This window comes from Somniosus microcephalus, unplaced genomic scaffold (assembly GCF_052327205.1).
Source record: "Somniosus microcephalus isolate GS21.2 unplaced genomic scaffold, FLI_Smic_1.0 unresolved_chr1, whole genome shotgun sequence".
Classification (NCBI taxonomy): Eukaryota; Metazoa; Chordata; class Chondrichthyes; order Squaliformes; family Somniosidae; genus Somniosus; species Somniosus microcephalus.
The window spans coordinates 164840696-164854102 of NW_028225179.1; the positions used below are offsets into that span (position 1 = coordinate 164840696).

Here is a 13407-nt window from a genome sequence, read left to right on the forward strand (position 1 = left end):
CCTCCCTGTGTTTTGTAAGTTGTTTTCATAGCATTACAGTGATAGGGAGTGTGAGGGCTGCATAGTCGAATAGCTAGGTGAATGTGACCATAGAGAGAGAGGGAATGGGTAAGGGTGCAGGGATGTCAGTGTCCCAAGATGTCAGCAGCGAACCCAATGAGACAATCAATGATCCGGAACAGCAGACAGAGGGATCCGCAGTGCAGCAACTGAAGAAGAAAGAGTCAAATTGGACCCCTCCGGAGGGTCGCTGCCCTAAGCTTGACATGTATGCTCAAGCTGTCAGGAGATGCATCAACGCCAGATTCATCAGCCGCACTCACAAGACAGTCCAGAATGTCACCCGAGCACAACGCAACGCCATCCACGCTCTCAAGACCAACCGCAACATCGTCATCAAACCAGTAGACAAAGGAGGCGCTATTGTCATACAGAACAGAACGGACTATTGCAAAGAAGTATACCGACAACTGGACAACCAGGAACACTACAGACAGTTACCCGCAGATCCGACCAAAGAACACACCCGCCAACTCAACAGACTGATCAAGACCTTCGATCCAGATCTTCAAAGCATCCTACATGCTCTCATCCCACGTACTCCCCGCGTGGGAGACTTCTACTGCCTCCCAAAGATACACAAAGCCAACACACCCGGACGTCCCATCGCATCAGGCAACGGAACCCTGTGTGAGAACCTCTCTGGATATGTCGAGGGCATCCTGAAACCCATCGTACAAGGAACCCCCAGCTTCTGTCGCGACACTACAGACTTCTTACATAAACTCAGCACCCACGGACCAGTTGAACCAGGAACACTCCTCGCCACGATGGATGTCTCGGCACTCTACACCAGTATCCCCCACGATGACGGCATCGCTGCGACAGCCTCAGTACTCAACGCCAACAACAGCCAATCTCCAGACGCCATCCTACAACTCATCCGCTTCATCCTTGACCACAATGTCTTCACCTTCGACAACCAGTTCTTTACCCAAACACACGGAACAGCCATGGGGACCAAATTCGCACCCCAATACGCCAACATCTTCATGCACAAGTTCGAGCAAGACTTCTTCGCTGCACAGGATCTCCAACCAACGCTATACACCAGATACATCGATGACATTTTCTTCCTATGGACCCACGGCGAAGAATCACTGAAAAGACTACACGATAACATCAACAAGTTCCATCCCACCATCAAACTCACCATGGACTACTCCTCAGAATTGGTTTCATTCTTGGACACACGAATCTCCATCAAAGACGGACACCTCAGCACTTCACTCTACCGCAAGCCCACGGACAACCTCACGATGCTTCACTTCTCCAGCTTCCACCCTAACCACGTTAAAGAAGCCATCCCCTATGGACAAGCCCTGCGAATACACAGGATCTGCTCAGACGAGGAGGAACGCGATGGACACCTACAGACACTGAAAGACGCCCTTGTAAGAACAGGATATGACGCTCGACTCGTCAATCGACAGTTCCGACGGGCCACAGCGAAAAATTGCATCGACCTCCTCAGAAGACAAACACGGGACACAACCAACAGAGTACCCTTCGTCGTCCAGTACTTCCCCGGAGCGGAGAAACTACGCCATGTTCTTCGCAGCCTTCAACATGTCATCGATGACGACGAACACCTCGCTAAGGCCATCCCCACGCCTCCACTACTCGCTTTCAAACAGCCGCCTAACCTCAAACAGACCATCGTTCGCAGCAAATTACCCAGCTTTTAGGAGAACAGCGACCACGACACCACACAACCCTGCCACAGCAACCTTTGCAAGACATGCCAGATCATCAACACAGATACCATCATCACACGTGAGGACACCACCCACCAGATACATGGTACATACTCATGTGACTCGGCCAACGTTGTCTACCTCATACGTTGCAGGAAAGGATGCCCTCCGCGGAGCATGGTACATCGGCGAGACCATGCAGACACTGCGACAACGGATGAACGGACACCGCACAACAATCACCAGGCAGGAGTGTTCCCTCCCAGTCGGGGAACACTTCAGCAGTCAAGGACATTCAGCCTCCGATCTTCGGTTAAGCATTCTCCAAGGCGGCCTTCGAGACACACGACAACGCAAAATCGTCGAGCAGACACTGATAGCCAAGTTCCGCACCCATGAGGACGGCCTCAACCGAGATCTTGGGTTCATGTCACGCTACATGTAACCCCACCTGACGCAGGGTCATCCAGACTCGAGTCGACATTGGCTTGTTCTCTCTACACAGATGCAGCCAGACCTGCTTTGATTTCCAGCAAAAAAAAATTTTGTCTGTTTTTTTGTTTTTCATACAGACCCCAGCATCTGCAATATTTGACCCCACCTCATTGTTCTTTGATGTAATGTTTTCCTGACTGACCTGTTTGGACACCATTCACACCTTTGATTGCTGTGATTATCTCTCTGCCGAGGTGTGATAAATGGCAGTTGGAAAGATTACCTGTAAACATCTGACATGATTCTCTGACTATATAAGCTGTGTCTTTACGCATTTCTCCACTTCACCTGACGAAGGAGCAGCGCTCCGAAAGCTTGCGATTTCAAATAAAGCTGTTGGACTATAACCTGGTGTTGTGTGACTTCTTACAAGTGTCAAGTGGGATGTGGAGGAAGAGGTGGCTAAAGCTGAGTGCTGGTGAGGTGAGACAATGCGGATCAGATTGAGGGTGATGGCAAATTCACACTCACTTTTCCAGTGCACAGAAGGTCATGAAACCTCTTCCTGCACTGAAGCCAGGTTCTGCGGATCATCGACAACGAGTTGGCCTCCTGGGCCACCTGGATCCACACAGCCTTCGTCTGCTGGGGAGGCTTCTTCCTCCCTGAAGAAGGGAAGAGCACCTCCTTACTAGCTCTCGCTCCCTCCACCAAAGCTTGCAGGGCGACATCATCAAATCTGGGAGCAGACTTAGGTCTCCCGCTGTTCATTCTGCCTCCAGGTCCCTCTCACTGCAAAGGCCAAAAGGTTGGCAGTCTGCAGAAGAAGCAAGGCTTCTTGCAGACCTTAAATGCAGCAGCAATGATGACATCATCGGAGGCGAGTTTCAGACTGAAAAAACTAATTGGGCCATGGGTTCCCACACGCTGGAACTCAATTGCCCAACTAGGTGAAAATCGCATCAATCTCCCACATCGATTTGGAATCGGGTGGATAACACGAAAAGCAGATGACGCGACCCCAGCCCGCCCCAATGACAAAATCCAGCCCACAGTCTCTGTCACAGGTGGGGCAGGCGGTGGTTGAAGGGGTGGGTGGGTGAGGTGCTCGGGTTGACTTGCGCTCCTTCCGCAGCCAATGCGCCCACAATATTAATCAGAGAACGTGCTTGAACGGTCAGAAATTGCTGTCCCAAACTGTACTATTCGCCAGGTAATCTGTTGCTCAGATTCTCATACAGATACCACAGCCCAGTGCGCCAAGTGTCACCGTTATAAATACTCATACCGGAAAACGTACAGAGCGAGAATGAAACTCATGCAAAATCGTTGGCGCCTGGTTTCGAGCGTGAAGGCGGCGGTGCAGCCGTGACGTGTGCCCGAACCGGGAGACCCGATATTGGGTCTCGGGAGTCTTCTATATAATGCGGGCGAGCTGTCGGCGCCTCTGTGGGATTGGCAGTTTTAAAGTGAGAGTTGAGAAGTTTGATTTTTTTTTTACACCACAGTTGAGCTGGTTAATAGGTGAGCAATAAAGGCCAATAGACCAATCAGGACAAAGGATTATGATAAAGTGCATGGTAATAGATAATGTCCACTATTCAGTGAGAAGGTAATGAGAGACATTAAGATAATCAGAATAATAGAAGAAGTTACAAAAGTTCTTTACATCGAGGGTGCTTGGAATGTGAACTTTTCTGCTGCAAACGTTTGTTAAAGCGGAGTCCATAATTATTTTTTAAAGGAATTCGTTCCTTGAAAAGAGGAATTTAAAGAGTATAGAGAGCAAGGTGAGAGTGGTGTTTCATTCGTTGGGGGGTGAGATACAACTTCAGCAGGGCGCAAAACGGGTGTTAGCGGATCAGCTGCCCATTATACACCCATTGCCATCAATGCAAAGGTAAACCGGACCGTGTGTATAACCAGCAGCTGATCCGCTGACGCTCTTTTTGCGCCCCCGCTGATGTTGAGTTTCACCCCCACTGGCTCATGACGAGAATCACTGGCTACGCAACCTGATTCTGGACTGTAACGTTATGGGATCCTTTGGACGCAGCCCGTGTGCAGGGTCAGAGATTCTGGGAGTAGGTCTTGTGGCTACCCAGTCCCCGAGTTCGCCATGTGGTCACTCGGCTGCCATTCCAAGCTCTACGCGGAGGAGTTTTGCAATCTTATTGATGATCAGCCGTGATCTTATTGAATGGCGTAGCAGGCTCGAGGGGCCGTATGGTCAACTCCTGCTCCAATTTCTTCTTATGTTCTTATTAGGAGCTCTGATATGCTTGTTATTTGAAACATATAAAATTCTGACAGGACTGGACAGGAAGGATGTTCCTGATGGTCGGGGAGTCGAGAACCAGGGGTCACAGTCTAAGGATAAGGGGTGGGCCATTTAGGACAGAAATGAGGAGGAATTTCTTCACCCAGAGAGTGGTGAGCCTGTGGAATTCTCTACCACAGAAGGCAGTAGAGGCCAATTCATTAAATATATTCAAGAAGGAGTTAGATATATTTCTTAAGGCTAAAGGGATCAAGGGATATGGGGAGAATGTGGGGACAGGGTACTGAATTTGGATGATCAGCCATGATCGCATTGAATGGCGGAGCAGGCTCGAGGGGCCGAATGGCCTACTCCTGCTCCTATCTTCTATGTTTCTATGATGTAAGTGAGGGGCTGGGTTTCCCTTCTCCTCATTCTGTGCTACTTGCCCCAGAGAAGTGATGTCCTCCTTTTAAACAAGTTGAATGCCGTGCATTTCTGCACTTTCACTGCTAAGGTCATTTCCTACCTTCTGACCTGTTGGGAAATCCAACTGAGCAGTGGTTAGAATGTGAAATTCTCAACCGTAAACCCAAGCAGAATCCATCAATTCATTTCAAAAGAATTCAGAGTTTATGGCACTGGAGTTAATCTCCACTAACATTTGAGGAGATGGGTTTCTTACAGGTGCTCCTGGTTCTGCTAAATATTTCAATTATATTTCCGGTGCCAATCGTGTTATGAGATAGAAAGTCAGCAGTACAGGTTGGAAAAGGCGAAGAGTTCATCATTCATGAGTTGTCCTACTCTGACCTCTAACATTTCCAGGTGATGATAACAGCAGGAATTGCACTCTGAATGGAAGTGAGCTCTGTGCTGGGGAAGCGCAGAGGGATTTGGGGTACCGTATCACGGGACATTAAAGGCTGTAAAAAAAACGAATACAATTCTAGGCTTTATCTTGAGAGGTATAGATTTTAGCAGCCCAGAGGTAATGATGAAATATAAAACTTTAATAAACCTCAGAATATTATTTGCAGTATTCGGCTCCACATTACAGGAAGGATAATGAGACTATAGTGAGGGTACAATGCAAATTCACGAGGATGCTTTATTCTTTTTTCTCTCTCACAGGGCAGCTGTTGATGATTCTGCCATTGCCATTTACACCTCATCTAGAGTCATCTTTTGTTTCTTAACTTGTCCCATTACCATCTCCTTTTGCCTTGCTCCATCATCCCTTTTGTCTTTTAATCTCTCCTGCCTTCCACCCTATCACAGACCTTCCTTTCTGTTCTTTCCTCCCCTCCCCCCCCTTTCCCTGCTCCTACACTTGCTTAAAAATCTGTTACACCTCTAACTTTTGCCAGTTCTGACGAAGAGTCATCGACCTGAAACGTTAACTCTGTTTCTCTCTCCACAGATGTGGCCTGGCCTACTGAATATTTCCAGCATTTTCTGTTTTTATTTCAGATTTCCAGCATCCGCAGTATTTTGCTTTTGTTTCACTAGGATGCCGCCTGGTATGAGGAAATACAAATACAAAGAAAGATTTGGAAAAAATTGGTATTTTTAATTAGATTAACACATTTTATGGGGCAATATAATAAAAATGTTTACAGTTATGAAAAATTATGCCCTGTCTGATATTCAGTTCCTTTGATTTCAATAGAACAGAATATCGGGCGTGTGGTACAATGGGCGGCAAAAGCGATTCCACCTGATTTTCCTCTCCCTCCCATGTCCAATTTCATCTTTCCCAAGGGCCTTAAAACTTTGAATTCTTGGTCTTCTGTAGTCTTTTCCCCCTCCTGGTCTTTAAAGCCCAGTTTGCACCACCTAACCTCTACTTCGTGCTTCATCTCACCTTCTCTCTTGGCCCTTTGTAATATTCCTGGTAATGTAAATCAAACAAAGCACAACCCTGATGAGTGAGATTTGAAACATGTGGATGTGTAAATTGCGATGCAACTAATTAAAGAGATTAAACTCACAATTGTAAGATTTAAATGTATTGACCAGGAATACTGCTTCCTCGATTATTTTCTCTTCAATTGATTTCTTGCCCATTCCGAAATCACGAAGAGTTGATAATGTGAATCTGCGCAGTTGTTTCCACATTTCACCCTCAGAGAAAGCCATACCTACAATTGTACCAAAAATAATGGTTAATCTGGTTGCTCTGGCAACAACCGACACGTTAGAGATCAAACGACAAACCTATTTGGTGATTATCAGAAACTAACATCTCAGTCCACCATATATTAAGGAACGTTATTCCAGTATGTTAAGGAATTTCATCCCGGTATATTAAGGAATGACATTCCTGCAGCTAAGGAACACTTTCATAGCTTGTTAAGGAATGCCATTCCGGCATGCTATCCAAGCACATTAAGGAATGCTATATCAGCGTATTAGGGAATTCTATCCCAGCATGTTAAGAAATGCTATCCTAGCAAATTCAGGAATGCTATCCCGACATATTCGGGAATGTCATTCCAGCATGTTTAGGAATGCCATAGTGCTTCAAGGAATGCTATCCTAGCATATTAGCAAATGCCATCAGAACATTACAAATCATTACCTGAGCACATTAAGTACTGTCATCTGTTGGCAATAAGAAATGTCATCCCTCAGTATTTAAGAATGTATTCCGAGTTTTAGTGAGTTATGCAAAATATATTAATAAACACCATGCGAGTGTTTTTAAGGAATGCCAGATGATCATGTTAAGGAATATCATTTAAAGAAAGCCTTGAAAGACTTGCATTTATATAGCGCCTTTCACGACCACTGGACATCCCAAAGCGCTTTACAGCCAATGAAGTACTTTTGAAGTGTAGTCACTGTTGTAATGTAGGAAATGTGGCAGCCAATCTGCGCAAAGCAAGCTCCCACAAACAGCAACATGATAATGACCAGATAATCTGTTTTTTGGTGATGTTGATTGAGGGATAAATATTGGCCAGGACACTGGGGATAACTCCCCTGCTCTTCTTCGAAATAGTGCCATGGGATCTTTTACGTCCACCTGAGAGAGCACACATGGCTTCAGTTTAACGTCTCATCTGAAAGACGGCACCTCCGACAGTGCAGCACTCCCTTAGTACTGCACTGCTGTGTCAGCCTAGATTTGTGTGCTCAAGCCTCTGGAGTGGGACTTGAGCCCACAATCTTCTGACTCAGAGGCGAGAGAGAGCGCTACCTGTTGTGTATGTAATAGGTATGTTACTTTAAACCTATGGCCAGGGCAGCACTACTTTGTAGGGCGTAGTGATACCGTTGATGTGCCTCAATAAATCCGAGACTCAATGTTAACTGAACAAAGCAAGGCTTTTATTAACTTAGAAGGTAACACACAGTGGAGAAGTGTCTCCCATCCAGAGGTCGGCTGTACTGGATGTGAGACACGCTGGGCCTGCTTAAGTAGGGGCCAGGTATGGGCGGAGCCCTACACAATAAAATACAGGTGAGGAAATGGAACTGAGGTAAGGGAAATGAAACTGAAACTAAACCACAGTCACAGGCACAATCACACACAGAGAATACAGATGAGTGATGAATGGCATATTTCATCACAACCGTAGTACCACTCCTGGCCATAGGGGTATAAATAGTACTGTGGGTACTGATCTCCCCTCAGTTTCCCGCCTGTTGGTATTAAGTAAAGACTTACGTTGAATCTTCCAAGCTGTCTCGTCATTATTGCATTAAGTATAGACACATACTTTATACCACCCACTGAGCCAAAGCTGCCCATAACCTTATTATGGGATATCGTACAAGCACATGAAGGAATATCATCTGAATATGTTATGGAAAGTCAGTCCAGCATGTTAAGCATGTGTAAGTTACCAGAAACCATCATAAAAAGGCTACAAATGTTTGACTAATGTTATTCTGTGCAAATAGTGATTATAGACAAGGCCTTAATGCAATGGGCTCCTGGTTCAGTGGTGATACATTTACTGTTTAAAAATCATGAAATAAGAGCATTGGCCATGAAATTACTGTGGGATATTCGCATAGTATTGCTGAATGTGTTTCTCTGACATTATTCTGTCCCTTTTTTAGAGGACATGTTAATCAATATAAAGTAAATGGACATTAAATGGCTGCATCAGAATGGAAGTTAGGATTACCACTGTGCAGAGTCCAGGGACAGGGAAATTGAAAATAAGCATGAGTAGAACGATGGCAAGTTAGGGTAAGACACAATAAAATACAAATAGAACAGTGAACCAAAAATATCATGAACCTACCCATTTTTTCACTGACTGTTGCATTGAGTTGTGTAGCGTATCTTGCATCAAATATATCACCCTTGTTAATCAATGCATCCTTCACCGTCTCATAATCCGCCAGTATCACGAGTTTGCGCGAACCGAAACGCGTCATAGATATGCTGCCATATTTGTCTGCTAGCTAAACACAAAGTGGAAAAATGGAATAAATTTTGAATATTCTTTGTACATTGAGAGATTTCCTAGTTAATTTATATGGAGGATGCACATCAGGTGGGAATGCAAAATATTCTGTGTTAATTGTGCGGGCAACATAAAATGAAAGAACTGGCTTTCAGAACAAAATGAAACTGATGCTGTGCTGGTTCATTGTACCGACAGAGAGAAAACTAATCTTTGATCATTGCACTGTTGTTCGCTGAGCAATGCAACGGAGCCCATGTTCTCACCCGTGCTAAATCACTCCCCTCCCCATCTGCCCTTACCCTTACCAAGCTTCTACTGGTTCCCTCTACCCGAGAGAATCAGATTTAACATTCTTGTCCTGATCTTCATATCCCACCCTGGCCCTCAGATTCCCACCAATCTTCAGTGAATATTATGGGTTATATATTTACTCTGTTACTCAGACTCACACCAATCTTCAGTGAATATTATGGGTTATATATTTACACTGTTACTCAGACTCACACCAATCTTCAGTGAATATTATGGGTTATATATTTACTCTGTTACTCAGACTCCCAGCAATCTTCAGTGAATATTATGGGTTATATATTTACACTGTTACTCAGACTCACACCAATCTTCAGTGAATATTATGGGTTATATATTTACTCTGTTACTCAGACTCACACCAATCTTCAGTGAATAGTATGGGTTATATATTTACTCTGTTACTCAGACTCACACCAATCTTCAGGGAATATTATGGGTTATATATTTACACTGTTACTCAGACTCACACCAATCTTCAGTGAATATTATGGGTTATATATTTACACTGTTACTCAGACTCACACCAATCTTCAGTGAATATTATGGGTTATATATTTACACTGTTACTCAGACTCACACCAATCTTCAGTGAATATTATGGGTTATATATTTACACTGTTACTCAGACTCACACCAATCTTCAGTGAATATTATGGGTTATATATTTTACACTGTTACTCAGACTCACACCAATCTTCAGTGAATATTATGGGTTATATATTTACACTGTTACTCAGACTCACACCAATCTTCAGTGAATATTATGGGTTATATATTTACACTGTTACTCAGACTCACACCAATCTTCAGTGAATATTATGGGTTATATATTTACACTGTTACTCAGACTCACACCAATCTTCAGTGAATATTATGGGTTATATATTTACACTGTTACTCAGACTCCCAGCAATCTTCAGTGAATATTATGGGTTATATATTTACACTGTTACTCAGACTCCCAGCAATCTTCAGTGAATATTATGGGTTATATATTTACACTGTTACTCAGACTCACACCAATCTTCAGTGAATATTATGGGTTATATATTTACACTGTTACTCAGACTCACAGCAATCTTCAGTGAATATTATGGGTTATATATTTACTCTGTTACTCAGACTCACACCAATCTTCAGTGAATATTATGGGTTATATATTTACACTGTTACTCAGACTCACAGCAATCTTCAGTGAATATTATGGGTTATATATTTACACTGTTACTCAGACTCACAGCAATCTTCAGTGAATATTATGGGTTATATATTTACACTGTTACTCAGACTCACACCAATCTTCAGTGAATATTATGGGTTATATATTTACACTGTTACTCAGACTCACACCAATCTACAGTGAATATTATGGGTTATATATTTACACTGTTACTCAGACTCACACCAATCTTCAGTGAATATTATGGGTATATATTTACTCTGTTACTCAGACTCACACCAATCTTCAGTGAATATTATGGGTTATATATTTACACTGTTACTCAGACTCACACCAATCTTCAGTGAATATTATGGGTTATATATTTACACTGTTACTCAGACTCACACCAATCTTCAGTGAATATTATGGGTTATATATTTACTCTGTTACTCAGACTCACACCAATCTTCAGTGAATATTATGGGTTATATATTTACACTGTTACTCAGACTCACACCAATCTTCAGTGAATATTATGGGTTATATATTTACACTGTTACTCAGACTCACACCAATCTTCAGTGAATATTATGGGTTATATATTTACACTGTTACTCAGACTCCCAGCAATCTTCAGTGAATATTATGGGTTATATATTTACACTGTTACTCAGACTCACACCAATCTTCAGTGAATATTATGGGTTATATATTTACACTGTTACTCAGACTCACACCAATCTTCAGTGAATATTATGGGTTATATATTTACTCTGTTACTCAGACTCACACCAATCTTCAGTGAATATTATGGGTTATATATTTACTCTGTTACTCAGACTCACACCAATCTTCAGTGAATATTATGGGTTATATATTTACACTGTTACTCAGACTCACACCAATCTTCAGTGAATATTATGGGTTATATATTTACACTGTTACTCAGACTCACCAATCTTCAGTGAATATTATGGGTTATATATTTACACTGTTACTCAGACTCACACCAATCTTCAGTGAATATTATGGGTTATATATTTACACTGTTACTCAGACTCACACCAATCTTCAGTGAATATTATGGGTTATATATTTACTCTGTTACTCAGACTCACAGCAATCTTCAGTGAATATTATGGGTTATATATTTACTCTGTTACTCAGACTCACACCAATCTTCAGTGAATATTATGGGTTATATATTTACACTGTTACTCAGACTCACACCAATCTTCAGTGAATATTATGGGTTATATATTTACACTGTTACTCAGACTCACACCAATCTTCAGTGAATATTATGGGTTATATATTTACACTGTTACTCAGACTCACACCAATCTTCAGTGAATATTATGGGTTATATATTTACACTGTTACTCAGACTCACACCAATCTTCAGTGAATATTATGGGTTATATATTTACACTGTTACTCAGACTCACACCAATCTTCAGTGAATATTATGGGTTATATATTTACTCTGTTACTCAGACTCACACCAATCTTCAGTGAATATTATGGGTTATATATTTACACTGTTACTCAGACTCACACCAATCTTCAGTGAATATTATGGGTTATATATTTACACTGTTACTCAGACTCACACCAATCTTCAGTGAATATTATGGGTTATATATTTACACTGTTACTCAGACTCACACCAATCTTCAGTGAATATTATGGGTTATATATTTACACTGTTACTCAGACTCACACCAATCTTCAGTGAATATTATGGGTTATATATTTACTCTGTTACTCAGACTCACACCAATCTTCAGTGAATATTATGGGTTATATATTTACTCTGTTACTCAGACTCACACCAATCTTCAGTGAATATTATGGGTTATATATTTACACTGTTACTCAGACTCACACCAATCTTCAGTGAATATTATGGGTTATATATTTACACTGTTACTCAGACTCACACCAATCTTCAGTGAATATTATGGGTTATATATTTACACTGTTACTCAGACTCACACCAATCTTCAGTGAATATTATGGGTTATATATTTACTCTGTTACTCAGACTCACACCAATCTTCAGTGAATATTATGGGTTATATATTTACACTGTTACTCAGACTCACAGCAATCTTCAGTGAATATTATGGGTTATATATTTACACTGTTACTCAGACTCACAGCAATCTTCAGTGAATATTATGGGTTATATATTTACTCTGTTACTCAGACTCACACCAATCTTCAGTGAATATTATGGGTTATATATTTACACTGTTACTCAGACTCACACCAATCTTCAGTGAATATTATGGGTTATATATTTACACTGTTACTCAGACTCACACCAATCTTCAGTGAATATTATGGGTTATATATTTACACTGTTACTCAGACTCACACCAATCTTCAGTGAATATTATGGGTTATATATTTACACTGTTACTCAGACTCACAGCAATCTTCAGTGAATATTATGGGTTATATATTTACACTGTTACTCAGACTCACCAGCAATCTTCAGTGAATATTATGGGTTATATATTTACACTGTTACTCAGACTCCAGCAATCTTCAGTGAATATTATGGGTTATATATTTACTCTGTTACTCAGACTCACACCAATCTTCAGTGAATATTATGGGTTATATATTTACACTGTTACTCAGACTCACACCAATCTTCAGTGAATATTATGGGTTATATATTTACACTGTTACTCAGACTCACACCAATCTTCAGTGAATATTATGGGTTATATATTTACACTGTTACTCAGACTCACACCAATCTTCAGTGAATATTATGGGTTATATATTTACACTGTTACTCAGACTCACACCAATCTTCAGTGAATATTATGGGTTATATATTTACACTGTTACTCAGACTCACACCAATCTTCAGTGAATATTATGGGTTATATATTTACTCTGTTACTCAGACTCACACCAATCTTCAGTGAATATTATGGGTTATATATTTACACTGTTACTCAGACTCCCACAATCTTCAGTGAATATTATGGGTTATATATTTACACTGTTACTCAGACTCACACCAATCTT

The 13407-nt window shown here is 41.7% G+C and overlaps 1 protein-coding gene across 1 annotated transcript in view; it reads right to left on the reverse strand.

Annotated features, from left to right (window-relative positions):
* LOC147096470 (cytochrome P450 2K6-like) overlaps window positions 1-8898 on the reverse strand; it is a 54523-nt gene extending 45625 nt beyond the window's left edge. The window contains exons 1-2 of the mRNA XM_085975261.1: window positions 8715-8898; window positions 6447-6596 (exon numbers count right to left, since the gene is read on the reverse strand). Of these exons, the coding sequence (XP_085831387.1) occupies window positions 6447-6596; window positions 8715-8850 (286 nt within the window). The 5' untranslated portion in view covers window positions 8851-8898. The remainder of the gene's footprint in view (window positions 1-6446; window positions 6597-8714) is intronic.
* Window positions 8899-13407: the final 4509 nt, after the last annotated feature.